Below are 24,888 nucleotides of genomic sequence, written 5' to 3'. Positions count from 1 at the left end.
GAAAACTCACTCGCCTACCTTAGGCCCTGTCCTTGATATCGAAGACTTATTTTAAATAATGTATTGTATTACTAAATAGTAAATATTGAAAACAAATGGGGTATTCTTATAAACTGATTGACATCACAAGCCGATGGGAATGTATACATACACAATACTAAATACTAGAGCATGAGAAAATATTGCATGTCATGAAATAATTTATGATGTGTGTATGAAGTCTAGACACATTAATAAAAGAGAAAACCGTATTTATTTCAAAAGTACGTAAAAATTATATACATGTTTTTTTTACCATACATAAGGCATTATATAACAGTGTCAATCAAAATCTAAACCGAATATTATACCAATCACTCACAGCATTCAAAATGTATATGAAACTTACAGAATAGTTAAAGATGCACTCTTCCCAAATAAGATTTACCACAATTAATAATATTGTTTTAAGACTCGAAAAAGGATGAATAAATGTCGAAAACAATGGTTCTTATACCGAGTTAAATTTTAAAGAAATGAGCATATTTCTACCGTATGAGACTTTAGTAGACCACAGTTAATCTTTTAGCTATCAAATTCACGGTTACAACCTTGTTATCAGTATTTAATATTTTTCTTAAATGCATTATTTAGTAAGAAGTTAAAGGTTTATCAGTCAAATTTAAGGTTTGGTATACGTCTGAATTGATTGATTTGAATAAGAGTGTCACTTTAAAAACCTTGCCAAACAGAAAGCTTGTTCATTTAAAAGAAAAACACTGACGGACATCTCGTCGAGCGTCCGCAGCCAACAAAAGTTAACAAATAATGACTCAAGTTCACATTCAACTTTTTATAAGGGTTTTCTCTTAGCGTACATCAATGTATGACGGGCTGTCACACATGTTGCTTTTCTTCTTCTTTGTTAGACAAAACGCCTATGCTGGAATCTTTTTCGGAAGAGATTCCAGTGCAGAAATGTGGTCAACAGTGTTCTTTTTCACCTTCATCTTAAAGAGTACTCCGTCACGGTTGAATGAATAGTTGCTTACTTCGCGCCTTTCCAGCAGTTTCCATCTGTTTTCATGCTCCATTTTCTCGATGAAAGGTTCCAAACGCTCCGTGTATTCGCCTACATACTGCAGGTACTCCTTTCGCATCACGATCAGCACCATACCGCCTGAAACAAAAACAGTTAATGAGTTGCAAAATACCTGTAATGTTTTGTATATAAACCAAAATAATCAAGAAATGCCTATGATCAGCTGGGTCGGTATTCATAACAGTTCTTAAATAATTTCCTAACTTAAGTATTTTTTTAAGAAAAGTATCTCACTTATGATACAATCGCTTCTTAATATCCAAAATACTTTATGTTCAATCATTTGTTTCAAAAAACATACTTTTATGTTAACCCCCCACCCCCCACACACACACACTTTTTTCTTTTAAATTGACAACGAAAATTTAAGGAAATTTACTTAAGATAAAAAATTGCTTAAGATGCTTTATGAATACTGACCCAGAACCATGTATCTTGTCAATATAATAAATATTCAAGAGGGTTTCGTCATAATAAATAGATAGTCAATCAAATACGTTAAATCGATATCCCCCGCCAAATAAGGCAAAGCATATAGCAAGGAAATCACGTATCGGTGAAGTATTCCAACCGAAACATGCAAGACGGATGCAGAGTGATGCCCTCTTGTGAACATCAGATAACAGATATGATTTGGTTTGCAACTGGTTGAACTAAAATACTGTTGTATAAAGTGCAGCAATTACAGTGGACATAGTATCCCAGTTTTTTACCCCAAGTTAGACAATTTCAAACGAATAAAATGAGTTCTCAAGGGGGCATTCTGGTTAAGTTTCATGAAAATTGGACCAGCGATATTGCAAGAATATAGCCTCTAGAGTGTTCTCAATGTTTTTCTACGATCCGACATTGTGACCAAGTTTTCACCCATTTGACCTAGTTTAAATTATGCCAAAATTTAATCGAAGACAATATTCTGATAAAGTTTCATGAAGATTGGAGCGATTATACAGTATTGCCTTCTCTTAGATCCGTCCTAATGACCTTCGTTTTGACCCACGTTCAAAGTCTGTAAAGGTAACATCAAAAGTTGACCTAATGACCTAGATTCAGACCTCATGTGACCCAGTTTCAAACTAGTGAATGATTCTATTAATAAAATGATTCTGATTAAGTTTCATAAATATTTGACCAGATATAATTCACTTATACGTTCCTTATATTTTTTCCAAGATTTGACCTAGTGACCTTGTATTTAACCCCCTTCGGTCCAAGTTTAAAATGCGTTGAGATTTTAACAAGGGTTACATTTGGTCAAAATTAACATAATCTGAACAAGCATTACCATGATACGGTTCCAGACAAACAAAAATAAGATTTATCAATGTGACCCAATGTGACCCATGTTTTTAAGAGTTCATCAACGGGAAACTTTCTGATTCATGAATGGTGGCTCAAATATAATGCCTCTAGTGTGTTCCAAAGATTCTTCAAAGAATTTACCTAGATTTCATGTGACACATTTTTACAAGCGGTCGAGGTTTTATCAAGGGGAACATTCTGACCAAGTTTGAACATTATCAGACCAATTATTACCAAGATATGGTTCCGAAGAAAAATGGACGAACGGACGAACAACGTTAAAAAAACATTCCCCGCCCGAAAGCTTAGGTTCAGCGATGAATAATAAAACATTTACTCTTCTTTGGATGTTCCTTTTATTTGTGAATAACGGGTAGAAATGCCGAAAATGATAAACTTCGCAATGGATAAGACACTTTAGTTTGCCTGGAGTTTATTTTTCTAAATGCAAATGCGCTAAATGAAAATAAAAGCATGGGACACTGTAATTATCGCTGTTTTGATTACATTTTCATTGTTATTCATAAAATCTGATAGAACACAATGCGTGGACCTCATCCTTAATGTTCACAAATAGAGAGGTTCCGAATCACTGTACGCGTTCTAGTAGGTGTAGTCCTTGTGAGAAATAGAAACACTATAACTTGTACATGTAGTTTTAGGTGCAGCCCTTGCGGGTTAAGGTTCACTGCAAAGCGTACTTGTAAGAGTAGCCCTTGTGAGAAAAAGGTACACTGAAACTTGTACGCAAACTTGTAGGTGTAGCCCTTGCTAATAAAAGGTACACTGAAACGTGTTCGCAAACTTGTAGGTATAGCCCTTGCTAATAAAAGGTACACTGAAACGTGTACGCAAATTTGAAGGTATAGCCCTTGCTAATAAAAGGTACACTGAAACGTGTACGCAAACTTGAAGGTATAGCCCTTGCTAATAAAAGGTACACTGAAACTTGTACGCAAACTTGAAGGTATAGCCCTTGCTAATAAAAGGTACACTGTAACTTGCACGTGCACTTGTAAGTATAGCCCTTGAAAAAAACATGCCATTACAATTAACACGACCCTATATGTCACTCTACCATTTAACCAACCAATAAAGGGATATTTACAAATTTCAGCACATGGTTGTATAATCTAATAACTTCCATTGACCACCTCTGACAAATAACCTCCGACAAGTGACCAGGTGGGGAGAGCCTTCCATTCGCGTCTTGTTAGGACGTTGAAACATCCCTCGATAATTGCCTACTCATGCCAATGTGTTCAACGAAATTTAATGAGTATATTGAAGCTAAGTCCAGATGCATTTGTTTGCCAGGCGTTATCAAATGACTAGTATTACCCTCCATTGGTTTGATAGTTGTTTATGTTTGTATTGGGGTGGCTCTGCGTCATTTCAATTAGCACATGCCTTGATGACGCTGTAGTAAGCAATCGTACAAGCGCATGCGTACACGATCACTTGGCATTTCTCTTTTAACACTTTTTGCATGGTTGTAATAACCCATTAACTAAATAAATCTTGAAATCTTGCAATCGGTCACGTGTATTATTATTGGGGTTTTGTTCCTCATTAACTCAATGAATGAGATTCAATGGGAAATCTCGATTGGTTGACGAATGGCCTGGTCAGGTGATTCACGGTTAAATTTGAAAAAAAGACCCTGAAAAGTGCATTGTTTGATGTATTTAAAACAAGTCGGTTTCTAACAATGTCAGGGCCTGTTAACTATACATGTATACCTATTTCTTATATTTTGTAATGAAAAAATATCTATGAAAAATGCATGGTGAATAATTATGGTCCTGTTCATGCAAAAGACATGTGCCACACATGTGCCATACAAGCCAGCATGTTCAATTTAAAGGTATTATGTGAACATATGGATGTCCGGTTAGCACACAGGTTAGCGCAATGCGGTCCGGGTTAAACACGTATGTACGCGCGTGAAATAGAAACGCTCAGTCAGGTATGTACACCCATGAAATAGAGACGCTGAGTTACGTATGTACACGCATGAAATAGAAACGCTCAGTCACGTATGTACACGCATGAAATAGAGACGCTCAGTCACGTATGTACACGCATGAAATAGAGACGCTCAGTCACGTATGTACACGCATGAAATAGAGACGCTCAGTCACGTATGTACACCATGTACACGCATGAAATACAGACGCTCAGTCACGTATGTACACGCATGAAACAGAAACGCTCAGTCACGTATGTACACCCATGAAATACAGACGCTCAGTCAAGTATGTTCTCGTACACGCATGAAATAGAAACCCTCAATCACGTATGTGCACGCATGAAATAGAGACGCTCAGTCACGTATGAACACGCATGAAACAGAAACGCTCAGTCACGTATGTACACCCATGAAATACAGACGCTCAGTCAAGTATATTCTCGTACACGCATGAAATAGAAACCCTCAATCACGTATGTGCACGCATGAAATAGAGACGCTCAGTCACGTATGAACACGCATGAAATAGAGTCGCTCAATCACGTATGTACACGCATGAAATAGAGACGCTCAGTCACGTATGTACACCATGTACACGCATGAAATACAGACGCCCAGTCACGTATGTACTCGTGCACGCATGAAACAGAAACGCTCAGTCACGTATGTACACGCATGAAATAGAGTCGCTCAGTCACGTATGTACACGCATGAAATAGAGACGCTCAGTCACGTATGTACACCATGTACACGCATGAAATACAGACGCTCAGTCACGTATGTACACGCATGAAACAGAAACGCTCAGTCACGTATGTACACCCATGAAATACAGACGCTCAGTCACGTATGTTCTCGTACACGCATGAAATAGAAACCCTCAGTCACGTATGTACACCCATGAAATACAGACGCCCAGTCACGTATGTTCTCGTACACGCATGAAATAGAAACCCTCAGTCACGTATGTACACGCATGAAATAGAGTCGCTCAATCACGTATGTACACGCATGAAATAGAGACGCTCAGTCACGTATGTACACGCATGAAATAGAGTGGCTCAATCACGTATGTACACGCATGAAATAGAGACGCTCAGTCACGTATGTACACGCATGAAATAGAGACGCTCAGTCACGTATGTACTCGTACACGCGTGAAATAGAGTCGCTCAATCACGTATGTACACGCATGAAATAGAGACGCTCAGTCACGTATGTACACGCATGAAATAGAGTGGCTCAGTCACGTATGTACTCGTACACGCGTGAAATTGAGTCGCTCAATCACGTATGTACACGCATGAAATAGAAACCCTCAGTCACGTATGTACACGCATGAAATAGAGACGCTCAGTCACGTATGTACACGCATGCAATAGAGTGGCTCAGTCACGTATGTACTCGTACACGTGTGAAATAGAGTCGCCCAGTCACATATGTACTCGTACACACGTGAAATAGAAACGCTCAACCACGTATGTACACCCATGAACTAGAAATGCCCAGTCACGTATCTGCTTGCCTGGAATGCATGATAATACAAGTTTAAGTTTTTTTTCAAAGGTATGCTACAATGGCAATCATAGTTGTGTACATTAATAAGACTAAATACATTAAAAATGACCAACCAAAGACAGAAGTATTGGCGAAGCGGTTCATGGGGAAACTCATTGGAGAAATTGTTGACTGCGATCTAAATGGGTGACGGAAAATATCAATCAAAATAGCTGACTTTTAGAACTTCGGGCCTCCTTTCGTTTATTGAGATCAACAAAACATCAAACTTTCTACTGATCAAAACATACATAAAACACGAGTTATTTAGTACTACATGTAGAAAGTACAGCTATGCTTATGACTCAATGAAATAATTGTATTGCATGATTGAACTTTGTCATTAATGGACATCCTGGACGGCAACTCTGTACTTTGACATTTAATATTTATGCCGGTCACGTATAAGATGTCGCAAAACACTCGGTTGACCTTGATACTAAACTTAGCAGTTGAATGAACTAGTACAGTGTACCAGAATGTGCATGTATGTATCATAAAACAACGGCAACAAGGCCAAACTCGACTTGATATCACTTCTCCGTCATTTGAAGCAACACGTACCCTTGTGTACAAATAGCAGAAATTCCAATTCATCGATGAAAGCAAAATACAAACTGTTAATAAATTTTGCAATCAAGACTTGCTTTTGGCAATCAACTAGAGAACTACCAATCTTATGACGATCAACTGTTCTGGATTAGGAATGTGACAGAGCCCAGTTTGTATACGTACCGTCTTCGATAGGGAGGGTATTGTCGGAACAGAATTCCTGGTACAGTTTTTTATATATGCCCTTCTAAATATACTGAAATTACCTCTTCCCCGACTCTGCCCGTCCCGCAGGCGATGTCGTTGATGCGAATATTGTCTCGACAGTCCAGAAAGCTGTTTGCCATCTCGTCGGCAATGATGACTGTTCCATTGTAAACACCAGGTTCTAAGTCCTTCAGATATGTCAAAATGTTATTTAATAACTATGCTTATAATTACAAACAACAAGAATAGTAATTTTAATAAATTTTAACTTATTCTGTACAATACGGATATTATGTTGTTTGGATGAGCCGTTCTAGGAAAATACATTAAACGTAAGATTTTGTAATAACTAACTCGGGTGCAAGGCATTTCCTATGAATTAGCCCTTTAGTTCAAGGTCAATGTCTATGTTTTTTCTTATATAAGGTTGGACGGAGGATGAACATGCGTATAAGAACAAGAGGTATCCATTAATATACATGGTAAAGGAGACATACCTCACAAAACATACAAACCTGATCATATTGCTGTGTGTCCGCCCAATTGCTGTAGTAGTCAGCGACCTCATCCGGAGTTATCCCCTTCCGGTGGGCCTGACAGTTGGCCATGTAATTGTTGGCCATTTGTTTCCGTGTCTTCTTCTCCTTTGCGTCGCACAGTTCCGCACCAGACCGAAAGCTACAGGGTAAAATAAATGTATTATTCCATAATACATAATACCCTACTCTGTGTGTGTGTGTGTGTGTATGTGTGTGTGTGTGTGTGTTGGGGGGGGGGGGCTCCGAGCTCGTTCAAACCGAGCTCGTTCAAACCACATTGAACGACTGCATACTTTATAAGGCAAGAGCAGCATTTTAAAAATAAGAGCGAAGGCTGTCGTCTAAGCCGAGTATAAACGATTGCTGAAGTTCCTCATTATTCTTGAGGGTTTAATATTAATAGATAGCATCATTGTAATACGACAGCGTTAAGAAGTGTGCATATAAATGTTTTCAATTATTAAAAGCACTTTTACAAAGATTGTTAAAGTGATTGATTTAAGCAAATGGTGCAATATCATCAAGGAATAATCTTAGGGCGGCCCCAGGGATCACGTTTGGACGTCCAAACCTCCACCAGTTACAGGAATGACTAAGCTCCAAATATGATTTGGCGGTTTGGGGACCTTCCTTACATGTTTGTTAATTTAAAGTTTAACTGTTGCATCCTGGTGCAATATACTATATATATGTGAAACTCACTCCAGTTACAAATCGTACGCTCAGATTGCATAGACCTCATCCAAACAACTATTCGTCTCTGATCTAATAGGTATTCTTAGAATACACAAACTGTGTATTATGACACATACAAAATCAGTGTGTTAAGGGGGAAAAAAAACTTACAACTCAGAAGATCAAACTATCACAGAATCAAATCCAACAATTAAATCCCTGTCATATTATAGCTCGATTGCATGAATGTTTAAAATATCAGCACGCATGGAGGATAAGGTCGCCTGCATGTGTCTGCTAACCCGCAAATGTTGACATCTAATGCATCCTTTTGTGTGCTTCAATGCATGATATAAAGTACATTGTTTTACAGGTTTAGCTGACGTTAACACATGTAATGTTTGTTTGGATCTCAGAAAAAAAAACAATATTCCTATCATAATATCATCAGAAATGTTGTATGTGGTGAATATTAATTTTAAACGTTGAACAGTGTGAATTTGATTGTTTATATATGCAAACACAAGACCCGTCTTTGTAATCCAAATATAAATTGTAAAAGTTTCAAGATGGGAATGCATCCCTTTAAAAAGGCAAGGAGTAAAAAAGAAAAATAAGAGCACCAAGATGATACTTTAATACGTATGTTACTATATATAATTATAGTAATAAAAATGGCACGTTTTAGGTCAATATGCGGCTTTTTGCGGCATTATATATGCGATATCGGCCGGTGTTACATTAAATGTTGACCCCGTTGAAAAGTGACACCGTGGATCATTTTTCAACGTTGAGAATTGACCCTGCCAACAATTCAACATTAAGTTTTGATCCAAAAATCGTTGAAAAGTGATCAGTCGTTAAATTTTGATCACAAATGGGGTCATTTTTTAACAGGTGGAAAAAAGTATATGTACACATAGAGGCGTTCTTAAATTTCAAGCAATTCAATAAAAGCTATGACAACAACATTATAATACAACGTTAAGCATGTAGGATCCAGACTACAATGCCGGGGGGGGGGGGGGCAACACTAATCCTGAATTATTGACAACCAAAAGTGTTTCTTTCTCAATTATTTATGAACGAGAGAACAATATAGTGTTTTACCGCGGATGTATGGTCTCTAATGCGTCTAATAAGTTGAATAACTTGCATATCGAAAGGGGTCCGATTAAAATTAGAGAGTGAGGGTGGGGGGGGGGGCATGAACAAATTTAAAAAAGGGCTTGTCAAATTTCAGGCGGCCCGACCCCTCGCCACCCCATCCTTTACGACACATGGTGACGTTTCTGTACGTTTCCGTGCATAAGAGAGGATTAATATATGGCCGCGCATATCGATATGCCGGGGCTATTATCACTCATTGGCCCCGCGCGGCCATATATTGAACTGTTTAATGCACATGTTTTGACTCAAGTATTCAGTAGTCTGTCGATATGCCGATACTGGAAAAGCAAATTGAAATAAAATACATGTAGCACACATTTATTTCACGGGAAGTGAAGATAAAAGAACATTTTTTCAACCCAAAAACATGTGAAATAAAAACAATATAATAATAACAGTGGATGAATGGAATAAAACATGTATGCAGAATAACTTTGTTCACTCATTCCAGTGCCTACAACTTAAGGAGGCAGTACCAGTTATTCATGCATACTGTATGGTTCCTAATTTTTTATAAAATTAATGCTGATAGGCCCATTAAAGGTGCAGCCATTAAACAGTGACTGAGTGTCCTTCATAATTTTTTGCAGGGTCAGTGTTCCACCTGGGCTTTGTTTAATGGGAAGGTCTAAAACTTGTTCAGCTTCATCATGTGTTGGTTTTCTTACAGGAATCTCTTCATATGTTTGGATGGAGGATAGCGCTTGCTCAATTTCCTGGGATGCTGCTACAAGTTCCTGATTGTCATCATCATCAAATTCCTCCATGTTAGTAACTGGTTCTGGTTCTGGATTTGTCACTGGTTCTTTTCTCTTACACATGTGAATACTATTGGACATGTTTTGCTGCTTTTCTATATTGTTTGTATGGTAATGATTTAGAGACATCAGATTTTTGTGACCAGTCAGCTGTGCCACCTCAGTGGGGAAACAACCGGCATCCAGCAAATTTGTAATGCATGTTTTTCTTGCAGAGTGATTAACATGCCTAGCCTGAAATCAAGCCTGCTCACTCATGGTTTTGGCCAGTTGTCCCAATTTATTTTTTCCCAGGTTTTGGTTGATGAACCAGAGATCATTTGATTCTGTTCCCTTTCCTAGGTTCTAGGGTAAGTTGGGATTTAATAAAATTAAAACAATTCTATTCTTTTTGACAGGCACATTTTTATATTTTAAACCAGGTTTTTACAAAGGGAAAGCTAGTTATTAGAATAACTTGCCTCATTATTCGGGCGAGCTGTTGGGAGGGCAGTGTCAAAGTCATCTTATGTATTGGATAATTATAGCAAGGTTTGACATATAGTGACCAAACTTGGTATGTAGGAAGAGTTTATGGAGCTCCAGTATTTCTAATGTTTTTATCCTTTCATTGGATTGTGTTTGAGGCCCCAAGGATCAAGGTCAAGGTCAAAGTTACTATTTATAAGAAAGGGTTGGTATTGAATATCTTAAGTTAGGGTCTACATATTGCGACCAAATTTGGTATATATGAGAAGTTAGCAGAGACCTTTCATGATATTGTGTTTTGGGTCCTGAGAGTTATAGTAAAGGTCAAGGTCACTGTATAGTGTGACCAAACTTAGTTTATAGGGCAAGTTTATGGAGAGCTTTCATCGGATTGCCATTTGGCCCCCTAGGGTCAAGGTCACTGGACAAAAAATAGAATACTATTTGATACTGAATAACTTTAGAAATGATTGCCATACTGAGACCAAACTTGACATGTAGGAAGAGTTTATGGAGGACTTTCATGGGATTTCATTTGGGGCCGCTATGATCAAGGTCACTGTTACAAAAAAATAGGAGAAAGCAGGTGAAACTGAATCTATTGTGCCAATCATTAAACAACCAGGTATTGTCACATTTTTACTTCATAATTTGAGTTTTTTATTGCTGTTGACAGGCACATATTACATCATTATTGTATTCACTTCTAGAACAAAGCGGCGAAGTCGAGTGCTCTGCTTTATTACAGCTCTTGTTGTTTTTAATTTGTTAAAACTGACCATATAGTTGGTAGGGCCGGCACCAATTCCATGGAATTCCTAACAAACGACAAATAGGTTTGTTAAGTTATCAATATTTTTTGTTTGTTTTTGTTTCATATACTATTATTGTCAATGTTTACAGGATTCCTCTCCCAGTTAATTCAGGACAAGCCCCTGGCTGATTGTGTTCGTTGTGGAAACTACGCGGCAAACCTTGTTATCCAGCGGTCAGGTTGCACTGTCCCGGACAAACCAGAGTTCAAGTAACCATCGGATGTTGTAGCCACTGGACATGTCTTTAAGTTGTGCATATCAGTGGTAAACCATGCAAGGGTAATAGAAGGGCATTCTTATAGATGATGCTTTAACTTGGGACATAAATATGAAGATACTGTTTATCTTCACAATAGCCTGGGCCTGCATATATATCAGGGTTGTATATATATCATTTGACCTGCTACAAAACCAAATCTAATGTAGTAAGCCATGACTTAGTGTCTGGTAGCAGAATGTGCAAGTTTTTTCATTCATGTCATTGAATAATGTATTTCATTTCATTGCTATGCCTATTAATGAAATATCTATTTTTTTCTTTAATGCATTTAAAGAATAGAAATAAAAAGCAAGAAAAGCAATCAGTTTATTTATATAAAGAAATCAGAAATTATCATGTATTTTTTTATAAATGCATTTACCCTTTTATACACTTTTTAGAGAAACAGAAAAGCAATCATTTTAATAATATAAAGAAATTAGAAAACATATATTTTTTGTGAATCGATTAACCTTTTCAGATGATTTTTAAAGAAACTAATTAAGGATGTGTTTTTTTAAAGATAGTCATTAATGGAATAGGTGTATTTACATTCACTTTTCTTAGATTAGAATTAAATGAAAGTAAATTACTGATTAAAATTGAGAATTGAGAATACTGTCTCGGTAAATGCAATAACTAGAGAAAAAGGAATGTCAGACTTTCCAGACTTTGAATAATTTGTTTGTAAGATTTTCTAGACTTTGAATAATTTTGTAAGTTAGATTTTGCAGATAAAACAATTCTGTAAGGCAGGCTTTCAATAAGTTTGAACCTTTTTGTAAGTGGGGGAGTGTTTGAACAGTTTTGTTAGGCAGACTTTTCAGATTGTGAAACGTTTTGTATGTCAGGCTTTCTAAATTATGAAAAGTTTTGTAAGTCAGACTTTCCAGATTATGAAAAGTTTTGTAAGTCAGACTTTCCAGATTATGAAAAGTTTTGTAAGTCAGACTTTTTAGATTTTGACTGTTCTATGAATTTTGTATTGTCTTTTCCTGGTTTCAAATTGATAATTATTTAGAAATGAGACAAACCCATTTTGACTGTAAAATAGGCAGGCAGAATTAAATTGTACAATTATCTTCATGTACCAACTACCAGTTATCGGCTACATGTAGTTTGATGGAAACTATCATTACATGTACTTATTTGGTCTATGCAATAAATGGAAAAAAATCATATTACCAGTTTTGTTTTAATTTAAAAATTAGTAGATGTATTAATCATAAGTAGCTGAATTTATGATCACATGTAGCTGTATTGACCACATGTAGCTGTATTGACCACACATAGCTGTATTGACCACATGTAGCTGTATTGACCATAAGTAGCTGTATTGACCACATGTAGCTGTATTGACCACATGTAGCTGTACTGACCACATGTAGCTGCACTGATGAAATGTAGCTGTATTGACCATAAGTAGCTGTATTGACCACATGTAGCTGTATTGATGATCACATGTAGCTGTACTGATCACATGTAGCTGTATTGACCATTCATATTTGTATTGACCACACGTAGCTGTATTGATGATCACATGTAGCTGTAATGATCACATGTAGCTGTATTGACCATTCGTAGTTGTATTGACCATTCGTAGTTGTACTGATCACATGTAGCTGTATTGACCACATGTAGCTGTATTGACCATAAATAGCTGTATTGGCCATAAGTAGCTGTATTGACCACACATAGCTGTATTGACCACATGTAGTTGTATTGACCATAAGTAGCTGTATTGACCATAAGTAGCTGTATTGATGATCACATGTAGCTGTACTGATCACATGTAGCTGTACTGATCACATGTAGCTGTATTGACCATAAGTAGCTGTATTGACCACATGTAGCTGTACTGATCACATGTAGCTGTACTGATCACATGTAGCTGTATTGACCATTCGTAGTTGTATTGACCATAAGTAGCTTTATTGATGATCACATGTAGCTGTATTAATTGTTAGGGTAATGCTCCATATTAGGGATATATTAGTTGTCATTGTTATTGACTCCATGATTGCCTCAATCCATATGAGGTCTAGGGAGTTTATTATATGAAAGAGGTTGACAAACTTCATTACAGGTTTTGTAAACATATTCTGGCCGTTCGTACCCAAACGTCTAATGTAGCAGTGCTGGGTGAGCTTGCTCCTTTATACTATGCAGAATTTATTAGACTCTCGTGGATTTAGCTATGCTTGGTATGCAATAATATTGATAAATCTTGCCTGGTTTCTTTAAGGCAACGTCTCTATGATCAGTTTGTACAACACTGGTCTGATACTATTATTTCGCAACCAAAGTTAAAACATTTTAAACAATTTAAGAAAGGTTTTAAATTCGAGAAATATCTTGAATTTACTATGAATGATAAATATAGAATTGCATTATCCAGACTACGACTGTGTTCACATCATCTGGAAATCGAGGTTGGAAGATATAATAATATATCACGTATAAATCGTAAATGCCAGCTTTGTAATACTAGTATGGTTGAATTTGAATACCACTTTTGGAAGAAAATAAGTGTACAGGTGAATTAGTACGCCAAAAGCCAAATCTACAAATATGATATTATAAAGATATGTAAAATACTCTTGACAGTGCTTATCTATTTATTTATCCGAAATTGATGAACATCAATGCCTAAAAATTTAGTCACTGTGACATAACTAAGTACTAAAATATATCTCATTATTAAGGTGTGACGGAACACTTTTTCAAATCTGTTTTATTTATTTTAACAAACACCCTATCGCGATAGTAGCAACAAATTGACAAAGGAGGTGGATATACAATGTAACTCTGCATTTCAGTCAGAAACACGCCCGTACACGCGTTATACTTTGTATGTATGAATGCTTCATGTTTATTGACTCTGTTTGCATTGAGTATATGAATAAACTTTGAACCTTTTATACCTGAATTATGTACACAAAAGCCATCCACATATTGACAGTACCTAGTTGTGTTAGATTCATAGTCAGACCATCTGTCTATATTAGTTATGTCTCTCCTATTCATGGGGAGACATATTGTGTTTGCCCTGTCCGTCAGTCAGTCCGTCAGTCAGTCTGTACGTCACACTCGTTTCCGCTCAATAACCATAGAACGCTTAGACCCAGGAACTTCATACTTGGTATGCTAGTTGGTCATGACTAGTAGATGACCTCTATTTTTTGAGGTCACTAGGTCAAACGTTAAGGTCGCCGTGACCTTGAGGTGAAGAAATGGTTTCCGCTCAATAACTAAAGATCCTTTGGGTCCAGGAACTTAATACTTAGTATGCTAGTTGTTCGTGACTAGTAGATGACCCATATTGGTTTTGAGATCAAAAGGTCAAAGGTCAAGGTTACCTTTAGGCAAAAAAACGATATGTTGGTAGTGACCTTAAGCTTAAAAATGGTTTCTGCTCAATAACTAAAGAACGCTTGTACCCATGAACTTCATACTTGGTATGCTAGTTGGTCATGACTAGTAGGTAGATGACTCCTACTGATTTTGAGATCAGTAGGTCAAAGGTCAAGGTTGCCGGGACCTTGAGGTTACCGCTCAGTTACTAAAGAACACTTGCACCCAAGAACTTAATACTTGGTATGCAAGTTGGTCATGGAGATGATCCTTATTGATTTTGTGATCAGTCGGTCGAAGGTCAAGGTCAGGATGAAAAATGGTTTCCGATCAATAATTGAATAACTTATTGCTAATTCAAGGAACTTCATACAATGCAAACTTCGTTTATTCGTTTACATTTTCCAAGATTAATCAACAACACTTTTTTTCTCTTCACTATTTAATAGGGGTGAATAAACCGAACTTCACTGTTGGTTCGTCTCCAGTCCAAGTTACAAATTTCATGTCCATCATTTCTTTTTTCTCAGCTACGACCACACAAAAGGGGAGACAAGCGCTTTTTCAAAAAAGCAATCTAGTTTCTTTTGTAATGCAAATGTCAGTCAATAAACAGCTTCCTGGACCTGTCTTACAAACACGATCAGGTCGCTGATGGATTCAAACACAATTTCTCGGAAGTATTCAGTACGACGACATCGGCTGATAAAGGTTGCCGCGATAGCAATACTGTAACGTCACTCTTGCGATACACAGGAATTTGACTCAGTGTTTGGTCAAAAAAATGATATATTAAGTCATTATATGACCAAAAACTGACAAAAAAACAACAATTTCGGACAAAAACCCGGTCACTTATACTATCAATAGAGAAAGGACCGGCACTCCGGACGTGCCCAAAATCAGGTAAGTCAATTTTGATCTCCGTTTACTTTTTCACCACCGTCGGAATCTAAACATTCTAAACATCTAAACAAGATTTTCCCAGGTCGGAAAAGTTTATAGAACCCAATGTAAAATAGTGTGATCAGAGTCAAGATCATGTAACGGTGGCATATAGCGACCATTCATCGACTGTTCCTAACATATACAAACAAAGTTTGGTAAATGCATCAATAAAAAACAACCTTTCTTGTGTTTATCATCCAAACTCAGTGAAAACACTTTCCGCTATTTACTTTCTGTCAATATCGGCCATTTATGTTTGCAAGCGCCTGGCTGATGGCCTTGAAGTTGACCTTGTTTTCGATTGGTCGGGCCCAGCGAAAATCCAATCGAAAACAAGGTCAACTTCAAGGCCATCAGCCAGGCGCTTGCAAACATAAATAATCAACAGCCCTTCCGATTATGAAACGAACATTTTACCACGATATATGCTATATAAAGATCTGTTCATGGCATGGTCAGTTTCCTTTTGAAGTAACGTCCCGCTGTTCCTGTAACTTCCTGTTTCCATCCAATTGTTGGCGCCATACAGGGGGCTTAGGCGCTCCGTCTTACGGCCACTGTATGACATAAGACAGTTGTTAGGGTCATAAAGCGGCTTCTAAATTTGCTGACGCTAGCGAAACCATGTTTAACAGCGAGAGCATCTTGGAGCAAACGACAACGCTTGCCAGTTTGTTTGCTTTTGTTTCAGTACCTAACAAAGGTCATAACTCGAGAACTAGTTAATTCAGGGTTATGGGCACTATTACACACAAGTGCAAGATTTCACGTTACTATGTTTAACGGTTATTGAATTATGGCCAAGTTAAACCTTTTTAACACACATGTATGCAAAGTTTCATGGAAAAATCTTGAACGTCTGGCTAAGGTTAAAGTCTCTACCGATGACGACGACGACACTAAGGCAATAGCACGATTATTACATTTGAAAAACCAGACGAGCTAAACATGCAACAGAAAATAAACGAACTGGCGATATATTGTTTTAAAACAATTTTGAAGCTCTAGAGGAAATAACTAGATGACTATTTAAAACATAAAATGCATTCCATAAGTTTAAACAGGATAGTGGGCTGATTGTTCAGAACTTTGTTTAAGTTAACAACGTGATTAACGACATCGCTGTTTATTTTTGAACGTGAACTTATTGATGTGCTTAAATATATAAAAAAGTACAGCTGAAACGTTTTCGTGTTACGGAAAAACAGCAGAGCACATGTGTATCCCATTAAACTTCCAAAGCAACACAGAATGGCGCTAACAACGTTGTTAACTCACGGCCTCTAAACGCCAGCTCCACCACTTTACGGTGGTGCAAAGAAAAAGAGCTGGAGCTGTGCCCTATGTTTACATGAACGAACGTGAGTATGATTTATATCTTATTTAATAATTTCATTTAACGGGCATATTTCGAAAATCGGAGAATGTGGTACCGTGTAAGAACACTTCTACTGTAGGCTGGTTACTATTTCGTTTCAATATTGTGCAAACTGTGGTGCCAGGAGCTTTTCTCCCGAATCGGACTTGTGCATATTTTGAGATCTGATTGCATAGCAAGTATATTTCGGTGCTTACACACGCCATAAGAACATTCTCACGCATGCAAACATAACTGGTATGTATAGTACCTATGCCGGAACACAACAGAACTGATAAGCACTTCTTAAAAAGGAAAAATGCACATATAATTTATAAAAGTGGTGGCGCTGTTGCCCTAGTGGTGGCGCTATCGAGCATGTTTTGCGCTTGAAGTAATATAAAAAGTAAACGCTTTTGGAATGGATACAACAGTTGCTATGTTTATCATTCATTGAACATTATGCAGGTTATGCATACTACTTGCGGAAATAAAACACTACGCGAACTACCTTAAGGCCACTCCTTTTTTATTTTTTGGTTTACAAGATTTTAGATTTTTGGAAAAAATGTCCACCGGGCGGTCGAAAAAAAAGAAGGAAAAAAGTCACAAAACATACTCTTAAAGGGTGAAAATCAGAGAACAACATAAAAACATTGAAAATATATAGCATTTACTTGACATTCTAAATTTTTAAACTGCTATTAATGCATGTTTTAATACACTCAAAGTTTCAAAGTTCTAATAAAACACACAGTTTAAATCTTACATTCTGTGCATATAAAACATCAATGAAATTGACTATAAAACATGTTTACATGTATAAACTACACTTTTTATCAAAGATACATTGAATATTACTCAGCAAGACATTTGTTTAGCTTTAAGGGTATGCTAAAGCAAAAGTGAATGCAGAACACTTAAAACCTGACCAATATTAAATTGAAAAAAGGAAGGCGAATTTTATGCATTAAAATACACAAAAATTGCACTGTAATAAGACAATACATTACATTTTCTAAACATTGTTTCAGTTATTTCAATATTGGAAAATGTCAATAAAGTGAAATAATTTCCAATTTTGTAAATAAGGAAGTAACATTTGATGAAGACATTTGAGCTTTAATATTGTGTTACCCAATCCATGCTAAGTCCGGATATTTTCGGACCGGGATATTTACCATGGGATGTTCACCAAATCCATTTCAAATTCAAATCTTGCAGCAAATTACCACATCAGTACATAAAATACACATAGCAAGATAATAAATCTAGCATGTGACTTAACTTTATGTACCAATGATAGTAACAGAGAAATCCATAATTATGTATCGGATATTTTCATCTTCTCCCAACTCAGCCATTTTGTGTATCATGCGTTCACAGGGCATCTATACTTCATGATTGTTTATTTTTCATTTTAAAGAGTATTCCTTGGTTACAACAACAAATCTCATTTATAGTGAAATATCAAGTTCATTGCAAATTTAAATGGACTTATTAAAAATAATTCCGTGTTGTTTTATCTAAATGTTTTGCACACAACTTCTGGCATTAGTAAATGTCATTGACACATGTGTTCAACTCTTTCATTGTTTTTACTCTAATATTAACCCAAACATGAATAAACATGTTATCTAGAATAAACACAAACTTTACATTGACTCAATGACAAGTATTTCCAAACCATTTTGTGATTTAAAATCCATAAACCCAACCGACCGAACTTGTGAAACTAGGTCACCGGTGTCCACTTAGAAATTTTACTTTCGATTTCCCCACTCACACTAAATGCACTGTTATTTTGATATTTAACCATGTTATAAAATGTTTTTCTCACATATAATTTACAGATATTTGTGTCTACTTATTCGATGGCAGCCGCTGACACTTTTATTATTCATCTATAAACAACATTATTTTCATGACCTAAATTGGCGGGGAAAAACAACAATCACGTGACAGTTATTGTCTGTGTCGGCTGTTAAATTTGCCAATGTATTTTGCTCTTCTTATTTAACAACTCCTGCATATTTTAATTAATTATTTCATACAAAGAATGACTGCTATCGTCAATTCCGCCATTGCAAACGGCGCTGCCATAACAGTTGTCTGGCTCACATGCTATCACTATAAATTGGCGAATACGGCTACGAAACAACAAACCAGTCGAGATATACTGCATTCGTAATCTTATCTGTTCGTTTTTCTTTCGTTTCGCACCAAAATCAAAACGGTCGGGAAAATAATTTTGAAAAAAAAGTCAAATTCATTTTTTTGTTTTGTTTTTTTGTACTTTTCGGAAAATTAGACCCGCCGGTTTTGTAAACCAATTTATATAAAAGTAGTGGCCTAACCTTACTGAATTTTATTTCGAAAACAAATGGCTAGGTGCTGTTAATTTTACCAAATAACTACAAGTATCTATCATGTGTGTCAGTTACGGATAGAAAAATCCGACCCGAGTGCACGCGCGTAAGCCGGTAACGAGGTTTGCCGAGTTACCGGCCACGCAGCGTGACCGAAGGACGGATTTTTCGATCCGGACCGGAAAAACATAATTGAATTTTTTTCTTGCATATCTAAAATTATCAATTTGTGGGAGAATTGAGGTAGAAAATGCACTTTTGTACATTTTACCAAAAAGCGCATGAAACGTTGTTTACTGACGTCATAAAGCGCAGTGATTTTAAATCACTATTGATGTCAAATTGTAACTATTTTGATCCCGTTTTTACGATTATTCATTATCTATTTTAATTAATTGCATACTTATACAATTAATTGCACTTTATTGAAATAAAATAACGTACTTTTCATAAACCATACAATAAAAGAAATAAGAAGTAGCGAGTTTTTGCGCATAACTCATCTTATACACACATATTGGTGTCAGATGCGTTTTTTCAGCACTTGTCAAATGACCGGAAACACACGTCCGGTATGCAAGAATACCTCTCTCATAACCGGACATATATGGTAAAATTAACAGCACCTAGCCATTTGTTTTCGAAATAGTTTTCAGTAAGGTTAAGGTAGTTCGCGTAGAGTTTTGTTTCCGCAAGTAGTATGCATAACCAGCATAATTTTCAATGAATGATAAACATAGCAACTGTTGTATTCATTCCAAAAGCGTTTACTTTTTATATTACTTCAAGCGCAAAACATACTCGATAGCGCCACCACTAGGGCAACAGCGCCACCACCTTTATAAATATGTGCATTTCTCCTTTTTAAGAAGTGCTTATCAGTTTTGTTGTGTTCCGGCATAGGTACTATAGACAGACAGACAGACAGACAGACATTTTATTTCGACTTGTACAATGTACATCGTCAACAACACATATATTTATAATTATCAATGTCAACGTGAATGCATAGTAACAAACAATATAGTACACACGAGTATATATACAAAAAATAACAAAAAGTTACAATAAATGGGTTAAATATTGTAATATTAAAATCTATCTAAATCAGAGGATGAACAATTTTTACCATGTTAAGTTCTAACATTTATTAAAGAGGATCTTACTTTAAGAGAGTCTTTAACAAACATACATATTTTAATAAGCTCAGTTCTATTATTTGATTGCAGCAATTGTAAATATTTAAATACAGACGGTCTTATATAATAGCATTTCTTAATATATAGCTTTCTCATATCATTAAAAGACGGGCACACACAGACAAAATGAAATTCATGTTCAATATCGTTGGAATTACAACATAGACAATTTCTTTGATTGCGTACAATATTATTTCTGGCGTATCTACCGGTTTGGATACGTAGTGGGTGCACAGACAGTCGTAGTATACAAAAGAAAAATCGTAAATTTTGGGCAGAATGTCAAGATAACTTTCATATTCAAGACTAGTTTTAAAATGTCTATACATATCTAACACTGTGCTGTTTTCTAGAGTACCATACCAATCTTGTTTAAACTCATCGTATATTCTACACCTGAAGACCGTCATAAATGTATTAACATTATTATTGTTGAAATCATCATAAACGTAGCTAAAACCATAATCATACATACCAGTTATGTTTGCATGCGTGAGAATGTTCTTACGGGGTGTGTAAGCACCGAAATGTACTTGCTATGCAATCAGATCTCAAAATATGCACAAGTTTTATTCGGGAGAAAAGCTCCTGACACCACAGTTTGCACAATATTGAAACGAAATAGTAACCAGCCTACAGTAAAAGTGTTCTAACACGGTACCACATTCTCCGATTTTCGAAATATGTCCGTTAAATGAAATTATCAAATAAAATATCAATCATACTCACGTTTGTTCATGTAAACATAGGGCACCGCTCCACCACGGAAGTGTCGACAGCTCTTTTTCTTTGCACCACCGTAAAGTGGTGGAGCTGGCGTTTCTGAACATCGCCCCAATGTTTGTTTTCTTAAAGAGACTTTTAAATCTATTAAGCACACACTTCTAGGAAGGGTGTTCTTTCAGCAGCTAAGAAAACTCACTCGCCTACCTTAGGCCCTGTCCTTGATATCGAAGACTTATTTCAAATAATGTATTGTATTACTAAATAGTTAATATTGAAAACAAATGGGGTATTCTTATAAACTGATTGACATCGCAAGCCGATGGGAATGTATACATACACAATACTAAATACTAGAGCATGAGAAAATATTGCATGTCATGAAATAATTTATGATGTGTGTATGAAGTCTAGACACATTAATGAAAGAGAAAACCGTATTTATTTCAAAAGTACGTAAAAATTATATACATGTTTTTTTACCATACATAAGGCATTATATAACAGTGTCAATCAAAATCTAAACCGAATATTATACCAATCACTCACAGCATTCAAAATGTATATGAAACTTACAGAATAGTTAAAGATGCACTCTTCCCAAATAAGATTTACCACAATTAATAATATTGTTTTAAGACTCGAAAAAGGATGAATAAATGTCGAAAACAATGGTTCTTATACCGGGTTAAATTTTAAAGAAATGAGCATATTTCTACCGTATGAGACTTTAGTAAACCACAGTTAATCTGTTAGCTATCAAATTCACGGTTTCAACCTTGTTATCAGTATTTAATATTTTTCTTAAATGCATTATTTAGTAAGAAGTTAAAGGTTTATCAGTCAAAATTAAGGTTTGGTATACGTGTGAATTGATTGATTTTGAATAAGAGTGTCACTTTAAAAACCTTACCAAACGGAAAGCTTGTTCATTGAAAGAAAAACACTGACGGATATCTCGTCGAGCGTCCGCAGCCAACAAAAGTTAACAAATAATGACTCAAGTTCACTTTTTATAAGGGTTTTCTCTTAGCGTACATCAATGTATGACGGGCTGTCACACATGTTGCTTTTCTTCTTCTTTGTTAGACAAAGCGCCTATGCTGGAATCTTTTTCGGAAGAGATTCCAGTGCAGAAATGTGGTCAACAGTGTTCTTTTTCACCTTCATCTTAAAGAGTACTCCGTCACGGTTGAATGAATAGTTGCTTACTTCGCGCCTTTCCAGCAGTTCCCATTTGTTTTCATGCTCCATTTTCTCGATGATAGGTTCCAAACGCTCCGTGTATTCGCCTACATACTGCAGGTACTCCTTTCGCATCACGATCAGCACCATACCGCCTGAAACAAAAACAGTTAATGAGTTGCAAAATACCTGTAATGTTTTGTATATAAACCAAAATAATTAAGAAATGCCTATGATCAGCTGGGTCGGTATTCATAACAGTTCTTAAATCATTTCCTAACTTAAGTATTTTTTTAAGAAAAGTATCTCACTTATGATATAATCGCTTCATAATATCTGAACTACTTTATGTTCAATCATTTGTTTCAAAAAAGATACTTTTATGTTAACCCCCCCCACACACACACACTTTTTTCTTTTAAATTGACTACGAAAATTTAAGGAAATTTATTTAAGATAAAAAATAGCTTAAGATGTTTTATGAATACTGACCCAGAACCATGTATCTTGTCAATATAATAAATATTCAAGAGGGTTTCGTCATAATAAATAGATAGTCATGTACAATCAAATACGTTAAATCGATATCCCCCGCCAAATAAGGCAACGCATATAGCAAGGAAATCACGTATTGGTGAAATATTCCATCCGAAACATGCAAGACGGATGCAGAGTGATGCCCTCTTGTGAACATTAGATATCAGATATGATTTGGTTTGCAACTGGCTGAACTAAATTACTGTTGTAAAAAGTGCAGCAATTACAGTTGACATAGTATCCCAGGTTTTTTTACCCCAAGTTAGCCAATTTCAAACTAATAAAATGTGTTCTCAAGGGAGGCATTCTGTTTAAGTTTCATGAAAATTGGACCAGCGATATATACCAGAATATTGCCTCTAGAGTGTCCTCAATGTTTTTCTACGACCCGACAGTGTGACCAAGTTTTCACCCATTTGACCTAGTTTAAATAAAGCCAAAATTTCATCGAAGACAATATTCTGATTAAGTTTCATGAAGATTGGAGCGATTATACAGTATTGCATTCTCTTAGATCCGACTTAATGACCTACGTTTTGACCCACGTTCAAAGTATGTCAAGATAACATCAAAAGTTGACATAATGACCTAGATTCTGACCTCATGTGACCCAGTTTCAAACTTGTGAATGATTCTATTAATAAAATGATTCTGATTAAGTTTCATAAATATTTGACCAGATATATTTCACTAATACGTTCCTTATATTTTTCCAAGATTTGACCTAGTGACCTTGTATTTAACCCCCTTCAATCCACGTTTAAAATGCGTTGTGATTTTAACAAGGGTTACATTTGGTCAAAATTAACATAATCTGAACAAGCATTACCAAGATACGGTTCCAGACAAACAAAAATAAGATTTATCAATGTGACCCAATGTGACCCATGTTTTTAAGAGGAAACATTCTGATTCATGAATGGTGGCTCAAATATAATGCCTCTAATGTGTTCCAAAGATTCTTCTAAGAATTTACCTAGATTTCATGTGACACATTTTTACAAGCGGTCGAGGTTTTATCAAGGGGAACATTCTGACCAAGTTTGAACATTATCAGACCAATTATTACCAAGATATGGTTCCGAAGAAAAATGGACGAACGGACGAACAACGTTAAAAAACATTCCCCGCCCGAAAGCTTAGGTTCGGCGATGAATAATAAAACATTTACTCTTCTTTGGATGTTCCTTTTATTTGTGAATAACGGGTAGAAATGCCGAAAATGATAAACTTCGCAATGGATAAGACATTTTATTTTGCCTGGAGTTTATTTTTCTAAATGCAAATGCGCTAAATGAAAATAAAAGCATGGGACACTGTAATTATCGCTGTTTTGATTACATTTTCATTGTTATTCATAAAATCTGATAGAACACAATGCGTGGACATTTTCCTCATCCTTATTGTTCACAAATAGAGAGGTTCCGAATCACTGTATGCGTTCTAGTAGGTGTAGTCCTTGTGAGAAATAGAAACACTATAACTTGTACATGTAGTTTTAGGTGCAGCCCTTGTGGGTTAAGGTTCATTGCAAAGCGTACTTGTAAGAGTAGCCCTTGTGAGAAAAAGGTACACTGAAACTTGTACGCAAACTTGTAGGTGTAGCCCTTGTGAGAAAAAGGTACACTGAAACTTGTACGCAAACTTGTAGGTGTAGCCCTTGTGAGAAAAAGGTACACTGTAACTTGTACATGTAGTTTTAGGTGCAGCCCTTGCGGGTTAAGGTTCACTGCAAAGCGTACTTGTAAGAGTAGCCCTTGTGAGAAAAAGGTACACTGAAACGTGTACGCAAACTTGTAGGTATAGCCATTGCTAATAAAAGGTACACTGTAACTTGCACGTGCACTTGTAAGTATAGCCC

At 36.2% G+C, this 24,888-nt stretch overlaps 1 protein-coding gene across 1 annotated transcript in view; it reads right to left on the bottom strand.

Annotated features, from left to right (window-relative positions):
• Positions 1-234: 234 nt before the first annotated feature.
• Positions 235-24,888, bottom strand: part of LOC128216589 (uncharacterized) — a 34,680-nt gene continuing 10,026 nt past the window's right edge. Inside the window, exon 6 of the mRNA XM_052923205.1 lies at positions 235-1,159. Within this exon, the coding sequence (XP_052779165.1) occupies positions 918-1,159 (242 nt within the window). The 3' untranslated portion in view covers positions 235-917. The remainder of the gene's footprint in view (positions 1,160-24,888) is intronic.

This window comes from Mya arenaria, chromosome 2 (genome assembly GCF_026914265.1).
Source record: "Mya arenaria isolate MELC-2E11 chromosome 2, ASM2691426v1".
In the NCBI taxonomy this organism is placed as follows: Eukaryota; Metazoa; Mollusca; class Bivalvia; order Myida; family Myidae; genus Mya; species Mya arenaria.
The sequence above is the reverse complement of the archived record's forward strand: the minus strand, read 5'-3'. Positions and strand labels throughout refer to the sequence as shown.